This window comes from Didymella exigua (genome assembly GCF_010094145.1).
Source record: "Didymella exigua CBS 183.55 unplaced genomic scaffold M421scaffold_12, whole genome shotgun sequence".
Classification (NCBI taxonomy): Eukaryota; Fungi; Ascomycota; class Dothideomycetes; order Pleosporales; family Didymellaceae; genus Didymella; species Didymella exigua.
Genome location: NW_022984786.1, coordinates 640,922 through 658,100, shown reverse-complemented (window position 1 = coordinate 658,100; position 17,179 = coordinate 640,922). Strand labels below are relative to the sequence as shown.

The 17,179-nt window shown below is 54.2% G+C and overlaps 7 protein-coding genes across 7 annotated transcripts; 4 read left to right on the top strand and 3 right to left on the bottom strand.

Annotated features, from left to right (window-relative positions):
- Positions 1 to 608: 608 nt before the first annotated feature.
- Positions 609 to 1,594, bottom strand: M421DRAFT_420274 (NADH-ubiquinone oxidoreductase 213 kDa subunit). The gene is made up of 4 exons (XM_033592422.1): positions 1,383 to 1,594; positions 1,206 to 1,325; positions 964 to 1,158; positions 609 to 914 (listed from the first exon to the last, which is right to left on the bottom strand). The coding sequence occupies exons 1-4, from the start codon at positions 1,558 to 1,560 to the stop codon at positions 829 to 831; spliced, it is 579 nt and encodes a 192-aa protein (XP_033449294.1). The 5' UTR covers positions 1,561 to 1,594; the 3' UTR covers positions 609 to 828.
- A 144-nt stretch (positions 1,595 to 1,738) lies between these two features.
- Positions 1,739 to 6,292, top strand: M421DRAFT_420273 (cysteine proteinase). The gene is made up of 5 exons (XM_033592421.1): positions 1,739 to 2,066; positions 2,122 to 3,093; positions 3,144 to 3,198; positions 3,247 to 3,730; positions 3,783 to 6,292. The coding sequence occupies exons 1-5, from the start codon at positions 2,057 to 2,059 to the stop codon at positions 5,880 to 5,882; spliced, it is 3,621 nt and encodes a 1,206-aa protein (XP_033449293.1). The 5' UTR covers positions 1,739 to 2,056; the 3' UTR covers positions 5,883 to 6,292.
- A 279-nt stretch (positions 6,293 to 6,571) lies between these two features.
- On the top strand, positions 6,572 to 7,575 carry M421DRAFT_62056 (uncharacterized protein; the record flags this gene model as incomplete). The annotated part of the gene is made up of 2 exons (XM_033595936.1): positions 6,572 to 7,141; positions 7,201 to 7,575. The coding sequence occupies 2 exons, from the start codon at positions 6,572 to 6,574 to the stop codon at positions 7,573 to 7,575; spliced, it is 945 nt and encodes a 314-aa protein (XP_033449292.1).
- A 490-nt stretch (positions 7,576 to 8,065) lies between these two features.
- M421DRAFT_100747 (hexokinase) lies at positions 8,066 to 9,427 on the top strand (the record flags this gene model as incomplete). Its single annotated transcript, XM_033586559.1, has 2 exons — positions 8,066 to 9,269; positions 9,303 to 9,427. 2 exons carry the CDS (start codon positions 8,066 to 8,068, stop codon positions 9,425 to 9,427), a joined length of 1,329 nt encoding a protein of 442 aa, XP_033449291.1.
- Positions 9,428 to 11,096: 1,669 nt separating this feature from the next.
- On the bottom strand, positions 11,097 to 12,089 carry M421DRAFT_145102 (uncharacterized protein). The gene is made up of 2 exons (XM_033587526.1): positions 11,770 to 12,089; positions 11,097 to 11,698 (listed from the first exon to the last, which is right to left on the bottom strand). Exons 1-2 carry the CDS (start codon positions 11,840 to 11,842, stop codon positions 11,184 to 11,186), a joined length of 588 nt encoding a protein of 195 aa, XP_033449290.1. The 5' UTR covers positions 11,843 to 12,089; the 3' UTR covers positions 11,097 to 11,183.
- A 2,842-nt stretch (positions 12,090 to 14,931) lies between these two features.
- On the top strand, positions 14,932 to 16,321 carry M421DRAFT_420269 (homocysteine S-methyltransferase). The gene has a single exon (XM_033592420.1). It carries the CDS (start codon positions 15,106 to 15,108, stop codon positions 16,063 to 16,065), a length of 960 nt encoding a protein of 319 aa, XP_033449289.1. The 5' UTR covers positions 14,932 to 15,105; the 3' UTR covers positions 16,066 to 16,321.
- M421DRAFT_145105 (uncharacterized protein) lies at positions 16,225 to 17,133 on the bottom strand. The gene has a single exon (XM_033587527.1). The coding sequence runs from the start codon at positions 17,005 to 17,007 to the stop codon at positions 16,384 to 16,386; it is 624 nt and encodes a 207-aa protein (XP_033449288.1). The 5' UTR covers positions 17,008 to 17,133; the 3' UTR covers positions 16,225 to 16,383.
- Positions 17,134 to 17,179: the final 46 nt, after the last annotated feature.

The following is a 17,179-nucleotide window of genomic DNA, read 5'->3' as shown; positions in this document are numbered from 1 at the left end:
GCGCGTCGACCCTCGACAGGAAGATCAAATGCATCATCATGCAGAGCGCCATCGCAATAATCGCCCAGAGACAATCCGCTTCAGGCAAGAAGGCAGTGACAGAGCTCACGCGCGAGATATTGTCTTACAGAACAGCCGATCGATGGTCGTGTTCAGGGTGGGCGGCTTAATTTGTGGTCGCCTACCCCGCAAGACGTCACAGGGATCTCAGTTCTCGACGCGTTCGTGACGTGTGGGTGCACGTGCGTGTGCAGCTTGAGCTGTTGAAACGAGTCTGCTATGGCTTCATTTAGAAACGGATTCTGGTATATATATTTTTTGAATCTGACCTTACTCACAGTCACACTTCGACTAATTATCTGCTATTGAACGGCTTGATAAACCAGCCAATTGATTGCTTGCATCTACTGAGCCCCCTTGTCCTTCGAGGAGAGTCATGGAGTACAAGTCAGTACTAGAAGCTCGATTCAACACCCAAGACAGGAGGCTGCTGTGAAGCTGGACTCGAATTGCATCCTGGAAGGTCCATAAGCAACACGCAAGAGCACCGCTGACTGATACGTTATCGATCTTACACACTCACTTATCTATAACCGTACAGTTTTCGAGTTGAGGTTCATGATGACTAAACCTTGACAGGAGCTAGCCGCAGCTACAAAGGCTAATGTATTAAAGATGCAGAGACGGCGGCAATGCGTGCTTGAACTTGTTCATGTTGGTCATTTTCGGATTTGGGACAAGTGGTATGTACAAGTGTTGCGAAGTGCTCGACTCTTGTGATTCGATGTCTGCTTCGGGTGTAAACTCCAAGGAAATCGCGTGTTGCGTCTAGGCCTGCGCCGCCTTTACATCGATGCCATACTTCTCCAGGATCCTCTGTCGCCTCCTCTCCTCGTATCCGGGGGCGTAGATACCTGGATACATCAGCAACAGCCCCAACTCGTGACATCAGGCCACACTTACCGCGTCCCTCGCCCAATTGCTCAATAGTCTCCGACAATGGTCGTCGGCGAAGCTTCTTCATGGCCTCCCTTCGCTCGACCTCCTCGTCGTCTACCTCACCAGACACTGTGCCACGCATACCAGCGGTGTATCTGTAAGCTGTCATGCCGGTTCCAAACACAGCACCAGCACCGAGCATGAAGGGCAGACTGCGCCCTGAGCAATATTAGCCCTGTCCGTGCCAAAATATCACTCGCACGTACTCATGATTCCAGCGACTGCACCAGCAGCGAAGCCAGCATAGAACTCGTTGTAGCAGTCGTCCTTTTGTTGCATATTCGCAGTCGCGTCGAGTGTGAACTGGTATGCGCCTCCAGCACCAGCTACCACTCAATTAGCTTCACAGCACCTCTAAATCTGCCAACTGAGTGTTTGCGCACCAAAAAGAGCGATTACGCCTCCCGACCGTGTGAGAATGCCCATGGCTCCGACGTTCTGCTTGCGGAGTGTGTTCTGCACACCGGCGACGACGGCGCCGACGATGGTCGTCTGGAACATGACGCTACCGGTGTTGTGGAGGGCATCCCGAGGGTGGTAGGCTGGGTGTTGGTCGGCCATGGCGGGCAGAATGGCTGTGGGGATCTCGTCTTGGGAGCTCTCGACATCGACATGCATGTCGTTGAAGTTGGCTCCGGATATGGCCTTGGCAGCGCTAACGCCCGATTGGGTGGCGCGCTGCATCATCGCCGCCGTATGTCATGTCTTGCATGCCTTGGATGATCGCAAGGCAGACAGCTTGGAAAGCTGCATACTTCCGGTGTTTCGCTGTTTGACACTTGAAGCTTGCAGTGGGCATGCTCGTGTTTCGTCACACACTGAGACTGCGTTTGTACTGTATCATGATCATTAGAACAGTAAAACACCCGCTGCCTGCATGCCGCCTGCCATGCGCCTACCCCGTTAGACACTTCCAGTCGCACGCTGTCCATTTGACACTCAGCTTCTCACCGCCTTCACCGTGCCCGCATCTTTTGCATCCCGTCATAAATAGCCTGGGCTTCTGCATTCGTCACACATAGCGACTGTCTACACCATATTCCTAGCTGTCGTAGTCATGGCGCCTGGTACAGTATTCCTGTGCATGCTGGTGTGCACTGCTAACCACGGCTATCACCATAGGCAAGACAGCGCCACGGCTGCTCCAGGACCTTCTCACATATGATCCGCACCGCGAAGACCGCGCAGGTCGCAACCTCTTGACCAGCGCCCCGCCCGAGCACACTCCGAATCGAAACGGCATCCCCGCAGTCCCTCGAGGGAACTGCAGACACGCGCTTGTGAAGAAGGAGGAGCAGTCCTTCCTGCCAGCGCCCGGCAACGAAGACAGTCTGGTGCACAAGGTCGCGTCTTACTGTACGCAATGTCGCTGGCACATCGACGTCATTGTCTCCGTCAAAGATCAAGCAGGCCGGCAAGCTTCCTGTGGGAGCCAGAACACGGAATACCCGCTACACCACTTCGTCTTCGATAGCGATGGCAAGGGCGAGAGCAACGGGATTGGCAGTCAGCAAGCTCCCCGGTCGTTCGGCTTCCATTGCACATCGCCCAAATGCTCAACCTTGGTGCAAATAGACCTCAAGCCGCCGCGCTTCACGGAGCACGACCAGCAGCTTATGATGAACAAGGCACAGCTGAGGAAGAGACATCAGGATGCCCAAGTGCTAATAGGGCAGCGCGAGGGCGAAACCATGGCACGACCTGTGGACGGGCCTGACTTCCTCGACACATTCCTCAGAGACTCTCTTAACCCTGTCCCAGGTAAGACCCAAGTGCCTTTGATGAACAGGAAATTTGCAAAAACCTTCTGGAGAGACTGCGACTCGATCTTGAAGAAATTAGGCTTCCAATACGTCGTCGAGGAAAGCGAGGATGCGGATGAGGGCAAGGTTGAAAAATGGTGCCTTCCCAAGCCTGAAGCACAACAGGATCCTTTCGAGCCGAATTTGCGAACCATCATCGATGACGCTCGGTTTGAGCTTAACAGCATGATTCAGGCCATACCTGAGCCCGAACGTCTGAAAATCAGACAGCAGCCGATGTACCCTGTTCCTTCACAAGGCGACATCGAGAGGATTTTGGCTTGTCACGACTGTAAGTTCGTTATGGTTTGTGGTCGTTTCAACCACTGATGAAGCCTGTAGATGACAAGGTTCCTGGGCGAACGCGCAGTACGAGCTCCACTGAGGAAGACCATCCGTATGTCAAATAAGACGCTACCACAATGACGACTGACATAAAGAGCAGAAATTATGCCAGCCTTGGCGCGGTTGGAGATTTTGTGGACCCACTCATACGTTTTGCTTACAGGCGGCAGAGCGCCGTCGATACGCCCAACGCGCCTTATTACCTTGAATGCTTCCAGGAGATTGCCATTGGGCGAAACAGCAATATGCTACAGTATGAAGTCGCCATGCTCGCTTCTCAAGATGTTCCCAACAGACGCGATTTGGAGAGTGCATATCGGTCCATTGGGTTGGATCCAGCTCACGGAACTACACTCAGCGACCAGTTCATCATCGACCAAGCTAGATCTCGCCTACCTGACATCTCCCCACCGCAGCGTCAAGAGTTGCGCAGAAATCTACGGATCATCGGTGTTGCGCGCGACAGCGAATCGATCAAACGAGAAGCTAGCGAATCGATCGACACCTACGACGAGGCTCTATCTTGGCTTGACCTCGATCAATCCCAACCTGACGACTTCATTCGGACCATGTTCACCATCAAAGTGGGTCCAACGTGACTGAGCTCTCATCTTCACCTTTGCTGATGCTGCCTAGACGAACGACGATCCTTCGTGCATTGAGTCTGCGCGAAAAGCAGTATCCGTCATCGCCGAACATCGAAACAGCGACCGACTTCGACAATTTCTGCACAAAGGAACGATGCCTGAGGAAGAAATGGGTCTGAGCGAAGCCTACGCGTTATTCGACATCTCAGCAATGGACGACAGGAAGAATGTCGACCTTTCCGTCCTACAGAGCATGATGGTCGTCGCACCGCCTAACGACGTCGCCAAGCTCGAGAAAGCATTCGCCCTGGTTCAACACGACCAAGCTCAGAACTACGACAACAAGGACGAACAGCCCAAGGGGCCAGGCTCACGCGTGAACGACTTCCCCTTGGAGACTTGGCCTGTAGGCTGCCGCAACAACGGCAACACCTGCTATCTGAACAGTGTCCTCCAGTTCCTGTTTACTATCACGCCCTTACGCCAACTGGTTCTCAACTTCGAAGAGTACGAACAAGATCCTTCACCAGAAGCGCTGAAGAACAAGAAAGTTGGTCGTGCCATCGTCATGCCGGAACGAGTGGTTACTGCTCAGAAGTTTGTGCGCGAGCTACAAAGCTTGTTCCAGGAGATGATCCGAGCACCCACAGACAACATCCTGCCTACGAAGTATCTTGCTGAACTAGCGTTATGCAAGACGGACAGTCCAGAAGTTGAAGAAAAATCCCCTGATGCCGGAAGTCTGGCCAAGAATGAGATACCGAATGGCACCGAGACCGCCTTGATCGAAGCGAGCAAAGCAGTCGTTCCTGCCGCCGATACGGTCATGCGCGAAGACAACGACGCTAATGATGGTGAGGCAGAAGGTGACGGCTCTGCTCGAGCTGTGGACAGATTGCCTGAATCAAACGACAAGCCCCCACCTCCAACTCGACCACCTCCCATCCCCCCTCGACCCAAAGCACAAGAACAGCAAAAGTCCAAGGACGACCACATTGCCGAAAGTGCTAGACAGCAGGATGCTGCCGAGGTCATGGGAAACATCATGGACCTGATCTCATGTGCAATCAAGCCAGACTCGATCATGCGTGATGGCGAGCAGGCGGATCTTATCAAGGACCTCTTCTTCAGCGACGTAACAATCGTACGGAATACGAGGGACAATGTCGAGAAGACAAAAGAGCTCAGGAACCACCACTTGATCTCAGCAGGTGGGCGCGACCGTCACCTCTACGCAGCCCTCGACGATGACTTCGGACTCAGTGAGCTTGAAGGCGGAGAGACCAAGTTTGAGTACATTGAGCAGCCTGCCCCTTTCCAGATTGTCAATGTGCGCCGACTCCAATTTAACAGAGAGAAGAAGCAACAGGTCCGCGATACAGCTCAGCTCAGCCTGGACGACGTTCTCTACCTGGACAGATACCTTGAGGCGACTAAGAGGCTACCTGGTGGTGAACTCCTACAATTACGTCAAGCACAGTGGGCAAAGCAGCAAGAGCTCCAGCGCCTGGCAGCAAGATGCAAAGTTCTACAGGTTACCGAGGTTCCAGACATGGATCTTGCCGATGCTGTGGAGGAGACAGCAGCGTTCACAGAGGATTTCTTCAAAGCTGTGGAGGAGCAGATGTTTGACTCGTTGCCAACACCACCACCTGAAGAACTTCCGGCCAACTTGCATGAACGAGCGACAGCTCTAAAGTCGGAGCTTGAAGAGATCAAGACCTCCATGAGCCAACTCGAGTCGGAAATCGATACCGTGTTCAGAGAGTACCGTGATCACGGCTACCGTTTGCACGCCATTTTCGTCCATCGAGGTGGGACCGGCTCGGGTCATTACTTGATCTATATCAAAGACTTCCAAAATAACACCTGGCGCGAGTATAACGATGAGACCGTGAAGCCGTACGCTGAGGAGGATATCTTCAAGATCGGCCCCGGCGCTCTGGCTGCCGGCAGCACAGGCATCGTATTTGTTAGAGAGGATCATGCCGAGCGCATGACCCAAGCAGTCGTTCGAGAGCCATATATGACCATGGCGGAGACTATTACGACTGAGAGGGAACATCAAGATGTGGAGATGACTGATTTGCCTGCATCGAAGATCGAGTACGACAACGTTGAGGTCATCGAAGGATTGGAGAAGTCGTGAGCTTGTCCCTACACAAAGGGGCCATGCCTTCTCTATCGCTTTGCTAACTTAGATGCTTCAGAGCTGAAACAGTCGATGCGATAGCCCGAGGATCTTTGTCTTCGGTCGAGCATCAACCGGCTATAGCGCAGGAGATGCGTGGCAGGAGTTCGAAGCGAAGCTGCTCTCGCACTGGGTCTCCGCCAAAGCGAGAGAGACTGGCTGATCCAATGATGACCCCGTTTGCGGATTGAACAACTGGTTCGGTGCGAGGAGTGCAGACACGGTCTGGCGTTCATGGAGGTATCTTCAGCGGCATAGCAAGCGGCATTCGTACTCACTTTTACGATGAGATGTCCTTTGGTCTACGGATATATAGACTATTTCGAACCAGATCCTGTCATCGGGTGATTGATTTCAGCCATCCAGAGATATACTTTTGACGCATGCATGCGTGACAGTGGTGGCCGGTGATGCGGAGAGCACGTGCTCGATGGCGTCTTACCCGCTGCGTCTGGACCCTGGATCTGCTCTGTGTTCCATCCACAGGGCGTTGTTTTCCGAGCTCGGCCTCGGAACTGCAGTGTCAGAAGTCTACGGCGAGTGACCCGGCACTTCAGACCTCAACACTACGCCCACAATGCAACTCTCACCTATACAACCTCCCTGCAGGCACGACCCATGAGACTGCTTCACCTCAAACGGCCACCATGATACGCACAACTGGCGCCTGGGCTCGCGCAAGCTCACGGCGCACAGCACAAAACGGACACGCTTATCCTCGGAACCCCAACAACGCTTCCGGAAATGCCACGCATTTCGACTTCGTCGCACAACGAGCGTCTCATACGCATGTACTACGCCGGTACAATGCAACGAAGCCTCCAGGTCAGAAGGCGCCTGCGACTGCCACAACTATACCCGGTCCCAGCTGGCTCTGGCTCGAACCCGTCATTGAGCCCTTCCGCGCATACGGGCGTGTTCAACAAAGAAAACCGTACCTAACGCAGCTCGTGAGCTCGCTGGTGATCTACTTCGTGGGCGACCTGGTCGCTCAGAGTATCGCTGCGCCAGAGGAGAAAGAGGTCGTAGAAGAAGAGGAGGAGGAGGAGGAGGAGGAAAGAGGATGGGTGCAGCAGTGGAGCGAAGACCGCGATTGGGCACGCACAGGCAGAGCGCTGGTCATTGGAGGACTCAGCAGTATACCGAGTTACAAGTGGTTTCTGTGGCTCAGCATGAACTTCAACTACTCCTCCAAGATCCTGAGTCTGACAACCAAGGTACGTCGCCCTCCGTGCACGGCTTCCGGGAGTTGAAACGGATGCTAACAATCATCCAGGTCGTTGTCAACCAGATTCTTTTCACACCCATCTTCAACTCATACTTCTTCGGCATGCAGACCCTCCTTGCGGGCGCCTCGTTCGACGAGATTGTAGAGCGCATCAAGAACACTGTACCAACTAGCTGGATCAACAGCTGCAAGCTCTGGCCCGCGATCACAGCATTCAGTTTCACATATATCCCGATTCAGTACAGGAGCATCTTCGGAGGCGTGATCGCAATCGGGTGGCAGACGTACCTGAGTTTGCTGAATCAAAGGGCGGCTGCGCAGGAAAATATTGAGCAGGACGGTACTGCGAAGCATATCCCGGCGACGGTGGCAGTTCAAGAGCGTGAGGAGAGGAGAAGTGAGAAGGAGAAGTGCGCTGCATAATGAATGCATCAGGAGAAAGGCACATTACGTCAGGCTTCGACAGCCAAGTGTTTCCTTTGTCATGTTGAATAGACCGCATGGAAGAGTTGGATGCATCGCAAGGCGTTTGGAAGCCATTATGGCGGCAACACATCACAATCAAGATCAACGAACATACAGATACCCAGGACACACCTGTTACTTCCCTCCATGACACCGCATGGACATCACAAACTAGCATGGGCAGATCACGGCTAATTGCGGCAAACGTGGATTTTGTATTGCTCGCGTGTAAAATGTGCACGACATCTTTGGACATCTTTTGACGTCCAACTTCATAGATACATCTTACAACATGTGTTGACAGGGCGTTGCGTCGAGTAGGCTATCTCCAACGCAGAACCCCACCGATCGTCACAACGTTTCTTGGTCCGTGGACCGAATGTCTCGCGACTCCCCTTGCTCCGAACGTCATTGCGACATAAGGCAAGCAGAAACTTCTTGAGAGTGGATGAGCAGCGACAAACTGAAGCAGATTGTCAATCGTTTCCGCGTAGAACTGGACGAGGGTCTGGCTAAGCACCACCAGAACATTGCGATGCACCAAAGTTGGGTACATCACCTTCCTTCGGGAAACGAGAGGGGCACATTTATCACTCTTGACCTTGGCGGAACCAATCTGAGAGTCTGTGAGATAACACTCCATGGACACGAGAAGGAGGGCAAAGAAAAGACTCATCTCGATCAGAAGCAGTATAAGCTGCCCGAAGAGCTCAAGAAAGGCGATGCAGATGCGCTGTGGAGCTTCATTGCAGAAGAGCTGGAGGACTTTGCGAAGCAGAACAGTTTGATGAACAATTTCAAGAAAAAGCGACCAATGCCGCTTGGTTTCACATTCTCTTACCCAGCAACACAAGCGCGCATCGACCACGCAATTCTCAAAACATGGACTAAAGGCTTCGACATCAGCGGCGTGGAAGACCATGACGTCGCGCAGCAACTACGCGAGAAGATTGAAGAGCGAAACCTCCCGTTCGAACTAATCTGCGTCATCAACGACACAGTCGGCGCAATGATAGCATCCGCCTATAACGACCCCAAGACTATCATTGGCGCCATCTTCGGCACCGGCTGCAACGCAGCCTACATGGCCAACTTGTCCAGCATCGGCAAGATGAAGGACTCCGATCGCGCCTACTGCAGCAAAATCAGCGACAAAATCGTTATCAACTGCGAATACGGCGCCTTCGATAATGCCCACCGCGTTCTCCCCTGGACAAGTTATGACCAGCAGATCGACGCTGACTCGCCGCGCCCAGGCGAACAAGCCTTCGAGAAGCTGTCTGCGGGCCTGTACCTGGGCGAGATCTACCGCCTCATTGTGCTCGATCTAGCGGACCGCGGGCTGGTGTTTAGAGACCAGGATAAGAGCAAATTGAAAAACCCGTACTCCATCGACACCGGCTTCCTCTCGCAAATCGAAGACGACGACTCACCATTCTTCTCCAAATCACGAGATCTCTTCTGCTCCCTGCTCTCCCTTTCCCCTTCAGACATGGAAATCGAGCTCTCCCGCCATATCGCGGAGATGATCGCTGTCCGCGGCGCGAGGCTTTGTGCATGCGGTGTTGCGGCGATTTGCTTGAAAGAGGGTATTGAAGACGGCCATGTTGCGGCTGATGGATCCGTGGCAAATAAACATCCTAAGTTCAAGCGTAGGTAGGCGAGGGCGCTGGGCGAGATTCTAGGATGGAGTGAGCAGGAGAAGAGGGAGGGAGAGGGGCCGATTAAGATCACGAGTGCGGAAGATGGGAGCGGGATTGGGTGTGCGATCGTTGCTGCCATGGAGCTGGAGAAGAGGAGTAAGGTGTAAGAGACAACTCCTCTTACTGCAAACATCAACCTCTGGATGCTGCGGACCTTTAAATCGTAGGTAAAAAGGAATCTTGTATTTCTAGTCAGATCGCAGACTTTCAAGAAGCTGCTAGCGTCTGTTGAGTTGGAGATTCAACGGCGACTATGGAGGTATCTCTTTAGTCTTGACACCCTCTCAAGGAGCGGTCATTGTTAAAGATGATCGATCCGAAGGAAAATTATGGATTGATGGCGTGGCTAGTAAATGGCCAGTATGACCGTCTTGATGCCATCTGCCAGAAATTTCATTCAGAGCTATTAGATCGTTTCTCCGGTCAAAGAGATACAGTTGTAATGTTGAGATCCGAGGTATGCGCCTCGTCTCGAAGAAATGGCCGTAGGGATTGTTTTCAGTTTTCAGGTAAGCAAGTCTCCAAAGCACCCCCTTGAGAAAGACATTTTATAGAGATTGAGGACGCTGAAGCAATGCTTTGCCCATCTAGGTCAAACAGGGTTTGCACGTGGAGTACGAATTAGCCGTAACCATTTCTCCGTATGCAAACAATCGAATGATTTCCCAGTCTAAATCTCAAGCTACTTGACAGGACGGAGATCAGAGCTTCATACAAGGAGAGACATGCTGAGAGCACATGACGCTCCATACCCGTGCTTTCTTCATTCGTACCCATCGCACCCCACTCACTCTTCACGTACTCAGCTGTGACGCGCCAAACGCCAGAAATATACCCACGACGACCTCGCAGTCCTCCCCCTCCCGATTTTCACATCCTCCATACGGACAATATCTTTCGCAATCCATACTGACCAACGCCCCACTTCTCTACATCAACGGCTTTCTCGGCGTCGGCAAGCTCACCGTCGCCCGCGAGATCGTACAGCTCCTCAGCCTGGAAAACTGCATTCTCCTGGATAGCCACACGCTCATCGATACCGTGAACGCGAAGTACCCGCGCGACCACCCTTACTACCAAAAAGAGTGTAAGGCCTAGCGTGAGCGCCAATTTGAAGCGGTTGTGAAGAATGCCAAGTTCAAGGATCACGTTGTCATCTTCACCGGTCAGATTCTTGAAGTCTACTTAGTGTCAACGTGTACTCACATGATTATAGAGAGTCGCTCGAATGTTGACTAGGAATTCGAGGTTGCCACAGAGTTTGTGGACGCCGCTCAAGAGGTACGCCGATCTTTGAAAAGAAATTGTGCAGTATCGATACTGCAGAATGTAAGTGGAGCAGAGCAATGAAGCTGACTGACCGGGACCGAACCTGCTCAGAGAGAGAGACCGAAGAGCTCTACAAGTTTGACACTGACAGCGAGCTCGGTCTGGAACTCACCAATCTGCAGCCAGAAGCTGCTGCGAAGCAGATCGTGGATTGGCTCACGAGTAAAGAGTGGCGCAGGCGCCATCGACACAAGTCATGAAGGTACTACCCTCAACCGCGGGACAGGCTCAACGGCACCATGTCAGGGAAGTACAAAGGCGTCACATGAGCAAAAGACGAGGTTATCAAGAGTTGTGACCAAGTCACAATGTATTATCAAGCATCGGGAAGAGAGCTATAGACATGCTAGCCATGTATAGTTGTTCGGCGATGAATGAGCCCTACCAAAATCCCGCCAAATCCAACGATCGTACCGTGAAATGAGATCCACCTTGTCACAGACTATGCACGTGTGCGAGACGTCAAGGTCTTGAAGACACCATGATTTACTTCAACACCGACCTGATCATGATGAGATGTAGAGTGGTCGGCGTTCAGGCGATGACAGCCATTGCCGCAGCACCAGCAGCGAACAGCGAGCCAAAGCCGAGGTAGGCAGTGGGCATGGCCATGACGGCACCAGCAGTCGAGACTTCTGAAGGACGGAGAGAGGCCGAGATTGTCGAAGTATGGCCGCCAGTGGGGGAGTGGGCTGAAGAGTGACCCAAAGACGTGATGGAGGTTATGACGCTAGTTGATGGAGCCACGCCAGTCGAAGGGACCACAACGGTGGTGGGGACGACGGGTGGGGGTCCGACAGGAGGCACACTAGTCTCTGCAGGAGGCACACCAGTCTCCGCAGGGGGAGAAGGTGGAACCACTGTGGCGGTGTCGACAGGAGGGCCACTCAAAGGAGCAGTCGCCGTAGACTCAACCGAAGTGACCGGCGGAGCGGGCGGTGGGGGAGGCGCCTCGTAGGAGGGAGCCGCAGGGGGGGTGTGGACAGGCACACCAGGCGTGCCGCACACGGTCTCGGTGACAGTCACAGTGAAGGGGGCGACACAGACGGCTGCACGACACGTTAGCTTGGGCTGCACAAGGCTGAGGCTGGATGTGACCAGCGTGATGGTGTGCACTTACTGTCGGTGGGATGATCATGAGCGACAACAACGCAGGCGAGCGCGGCAGCGACGAGAACCCTGAAGGCAACCATGGTGACAGTGGTGATGGATTGGTGATGCGGTAGAGCTGGAAGTATGTTGGATATTGCTGCAGCGTTGACGAATGCTTGCGCGATGGAGTTGAAGGTGTGTCGTGGACGAAGTTGAAAGAAGCAGGGAATGAGAGCTTAATATGGGAGCTGGGCGCCGGTGGCAAGACGCGTTTGCTGACAGAGTTTTTTGGCGTGCAAGGGTGACGCAGAAAGCAGGAAGGCGCTTCAAAGCGTAGGTGAAAGAGAGCCCGGGACGCAGTCGACGACACGGGGACAGCAGCTGCGTCCGTGCTGTGTCTACCAAAGCGTCACCGCCTCGTCCACACAACGGGTGGCTGCTGTAGTGCAAATGCAGGCAGCCTAATTTGCTTCTCTGAGCAGTAGCCCGCGGCTCCAATAGTCTCTCTGTGCATCCTGTGACATGTGTTCAGCCCCAGCAAGCTAATTCGATTGTGAGACGGGACCTTGCCGGACGACGAGCAGTGAAGGTGCCATCACGTGCTAAATATGCGCTTGCCTTCATGATGTAGCGTGGCAACGACTGCAAATCCACTTTGCCATTGCAGATCCACTGAGAGCGCTTTCGTTCTGTTGTTGTTTGTTTGGGTCCCGCAGCAGCTTCCCTCTCTTCTCACCAGATCGGCGCTAGATCTTGGCGGGCTTGCCTCCTTCATAACATCGTCCGACTCTTGACCAGCTTCTTCTCTCCACCGACTCCCTACACTCTTTTCCCAGCCCAGGGCAATTCAACGCCAGTACATTGCTGCTCAAGTACCATCCACTCCTTTATCCTCTCGCCTCACCGCCAGCACTGCCTCACCATGAAGGCCTTCTATCTGGCTGCCCTCTTTGGAGGTGCCGCATCTGCCGTTCAACCTCTCGTCGGTCGAGATGGTGAGTACTGCCCAGCTCCTGCACGGTGTTTGAAGCCCGGCTAACAGCATTTGCAGACGGCACCACTACCGCTGTAGTCTACGTAACGTCAACATACACCATCACTAAGTGTGCTGCGAGTGTCACCAACTGTCCCGTTGCTAGCGCCACGGAGCTGTTCACGTCGACCACCGTTATGAGCGTGACGACGACGATCTGCCCGGTCACTTCAACTCCTGGTCTCCCGCCAGCTGAGTCCGGAGCCGTGCCATCGTCCTCAGCTCTTCCTACCAGCCCGCCAGGCAACACGGATACGCTCTCTGACTCGGTTCCCACCTCTTTCCCTCCAGGTTCTCCCAGCCCATTCAGTAGCTACCTGCCCCCAGTCCTGAGCTCCGCCTTACCCACTGGTTCCTCGCGCTCGATTGACATCTCGGTCAGCCTGATCTCGCCCAATCCTTCCGTGCCAGTCACGGGTACCGACTCAGTACCGACTTCGTCTGCACCAGGTGCATCTGGACCTTTGAGCAGCTATACTCCTCCCGTTGAGACATCAGCGCTGCCCACAGGCCCAGACGGCTCCGATACAGTCATCGTGCCTCGACCTACTCCAAGTGGGCTGCCTGGTAGCCTCACTGACTCTGTCCCCACCTCTTTCCCTCCCAGTGTGCCAGAACCTGGCTCCTCGATCGGCTATGTTCCTTCCCAGCCCTTGACCTCTGCAGGCCCAGGCTCGAGCCTGCCCACACCAGGTATTAACACTGGAGCTGTCCCCACTTCTGGTGTCACACCTTCCAGCGTCTACGGTCAGCCTTCGGTGCCGAGCGTCACTGCAACTAATGCCGTTCCCACTTCCAGTCGTTCAGGCTCTCCAGTCCCCAGTGTCGGCCCCTCGAGCGGTGCCAACTCGCCTTCTGTTCCAAGCAACACTGTTAGTGCCGTTCCTAGTGGTTCAAACCCGGCCTCTGGCTCGAGCTACACTGCGACAGATGCTGTCCCTACTTCGGGCTATCCTGGCTCCAGCGCTCTTCCATCTAGCGACGCCTCCTCGCCATCCTCGCCAAGCAACACTGCCCCTGATGCGGATCCTACATCTGGATATCCTGCTTCAAGTGGTCACGGCAGCGCCAGTTCGACTGGTCCCTCTTCGGGTGGATATACAGCGCTCGAGTCCACTGCAATGCCCACTCAAGGCACCTCGAGCGGCGCAGGCGGATACCCATCTGGGTCTGTTCCCACCGTTCAGCCTAGCACGCTGACCACTGTGTCTGGCACATACCCCGCCATCACGTCTGCAAGCTCTGGCTTGGTGTACCCTGGTCCTGTACCCCCAGCTAGCACGACAGTCGTCGAAGGCACTACTAGGGTTACGAGCCAGTTGACTCTGACCTCGACGAACTACGTTACTGCACCACTGTCCTCGGGCAACTCATCTACCGACACCGCCACTGATGCTGTTCCCACAAGCCAGGGCACTGGATATCTTCCGTCGGGATCCGGGTAAGTCTTCACCAATGACTCGCTTCGACCCAAGCTAACTCTTGCACAGCTACCCTTACCCATCTGCCAGCGCGAACGGCACCATCGTCGCTCCCACTCCGTCCTACATCGAGGTCCCAGTCAACATGGGCCAGATCGTCGCCGTCGGCCAGAGCCCCATGGCAGCCATCATCATCGCCTTGGCCTTTGCGCTCTTCGCTTAGTCGCACACACAACACGTCTCGCATATCATCTGCGTCTTCTCGCATGGCTTGTCGGGCAAGCATGCTTTCACGGTCTTGCGTCAGGGTAAACGTTGCATCTCTTATCGAACCCAGCATTGATCGGTCGTGTATTCCGGTCAGTGCATAGTTATATATGCGTCATGGCTATGGGTGGTGAGCGATCTTTCTAGGGCTGCGTGTTCTTTAGCTGGACAGGTTTTCGTCTCGATATGTTACCAGTTACGGCGGCCGACTACACTGTAGCATGTAATATACAACAAACTTCCCTGCGGCCGAAAGTCTCTCCTATGGTACATCGTGATGTTGATGTGTTCGCGACATTTGGCGTGGTGTGAGGATTGGCGGAGCTGTCGCGCATTCGGGGTCGCCGCGTTTATCAAGGCTGACTTACCCTGCATGGTGCTAGTCCCAATGCGCAGCACTGCGACCTCGCTGCATCAAGCCTGTGACACTGAGGATGCTGTGGGACCGTTGAGTCGGGGGCAGCAGGTTCGTTGGCCGAAAGTCTGGTCGTGTTCTGCTCTCAAACAGTCGGCCCTTTCCCCAGATTTTCCACCCGAACATCGGCCACCAGATTGACGTTGCATTTCGTAATTCGATAAACAAAGTCTTGTGACACCAGTTTTTCGAAAGACAGCTACCCAAGGAGGAGGCCCAAAATCCAAGATGACGGAATCTCACAAGCTCTCAGTGCACCTCGACTCTCCAATCATCTTAGATGGCGCACTAGCAACCTATCTGGAAACTCTCGGCGCAGACATCTCAGGAGCCCTCTGGTCCGCCGACATTCTTCTCCAGAATCCCTCTTTGATCAAACAAACACATCTGGACTACTACCGCGCAGGCGCCCAAGTCGCCATCACGGCATCCTACCAAGCCTCTCTCGCCGGACTCAGCAAACATCTCAACCTCAACGACAAGCAGGGCAAGGATGTTGTTAAGAAGAGTGTGCGATTAGCGCAGGAGGCAAGGGATGAGTACCTAAAAGAATGCGGCAGTCAAGAGAAGAAGGCGCTGTGGGTGGCCGGAAGTGTAGGCCCGTACGGTGCGTTTCTTGCAGATGGCAGCGAGTACCGCGGCGACTATGTGCTGCAGAAGAAGGATATGAAGGCTTTCCACCGCGGGAGGATACAGGCCCTTGTTGATGCGGGTGTGGATGTGCTCGCGTGCGAGACGATTCCTAGCCTTGCCGAGACGGAGGCCTTGATTGAGTTGCTGCAGCAGGAGTTCGAGGGAGAGGAGGCGTGGTTCACGTTCACGCTACAGGACGGGGAGCATATCAGCGATGGCACTTCACTATCACATATCGCGAAGCTGTTCGATGATGTGAAGCAGGTCATCGCTGTGGGATTCAATTGCACGCCTGATGATGTCGGATTGGAGGCGCTCAAGGCGCTGAAGCCAATGCAGCAGGGCAGGAGGTGGAAGATGATAGTGTATCCTAACTCGGGCGAGCAATGGAATGCCGTGGCACGAGAGTGGAAGGGAAAGAGGACAGAGGGCGGTTTGTTGGCCGCGAAGACAAGGCAGTGGGCCGATACGGGTGCGGTGCTGGTCGGTGGGTGTTGTAGGACTACGCCGGCGGATATCACGGTTATGCGGGATGTGTTACAGCCGAAGAGATGAGATACTAGTTCTGGGTCGATTGGTCTAAGTTACAGCTGCCGTTATGCTTGACACGCATAGCAAGGAGGCCCGAACTACAGATCTGGCTCTCGTGGCCTGCCCTGACCAGGCCGTCGTTAGGCCATCACTACTTGGCATCGGCACCAGCGCCATACAGCGATACTGTGCTCAAGCTTGTAGCTCGAATTGATCGCCTGTCGCGGCCCATGGTGAAGTCCTGGAGATCTTCAGTAATCCATTATACCGAGCAATCTGACCCTTCCAATGCAGAGCAGCTGTTGTGTGGTTTTTTCGTCGTGACTCGGTTCGCCCTTCTCTTCACCCATCGACTGCCATCTCGTCTCCATTGCTCTGCTGCCCGCTCCTCTCCAGGAGCTCGTCCAGCACAGCCTTGACCCTATCCAATGTGTCGTTACCCTCGACCTGCCCAGACTTGACCTTCGAGTTGAGCACGCCAACGTCGAAGCTGCCATACCCTCCATTCTTGACCCCGGCGTCAGGGTCCTGCTTCGCCGGCGCCTGTTGCTGCTGTTGCCCCATGCTCGGTGTTGCGCTCGGCAGAGCTGTGAATTTGGTCATCGTCGCAGGAATAACCTTGTAGCGCTCTAGATCGTTGATTTCGTCAACCAGAGCTTCTCGGAGGCCAGACACAAGGCCCTTCACAGCTTGGCTGAAAGCTACCATGTCCCTCTCGCGCGCTCCCGGCGAGTCGTCTTGTGGCCCAGATTGGATGGGGTTATTGGTGAGTTGCGACAAGGAAGCGGCGATTAGGGCGAGGATATCGGGCAGGTTGCTGTTCAGTTTGTTCAGGCCTTCGATGTGGGAGGCTGCGATCTGACGGTATGTCTGCTGCGATGCTGCTGGTGTTGCTGAGTCTTGAGGCCGTGTGGAGGTTGGTGCATCGGTGTCCATGGCGTCTAAATATTCGGCACTTGCAGACATGTTGATATCATAAGCTGGCAATCGAGTCGCTTGTTTGCTGATGTTTCACGACAATGGTGAGTACTTTGAAGGTGAGTGATAGAGCTATGGTCAAAGCCCCACAATGTGGCTGAAGGGGCACAAGCCACAGCGTCGCTACCAAATGTCCAGCTCTCCTCCGCTCACTCCGCAA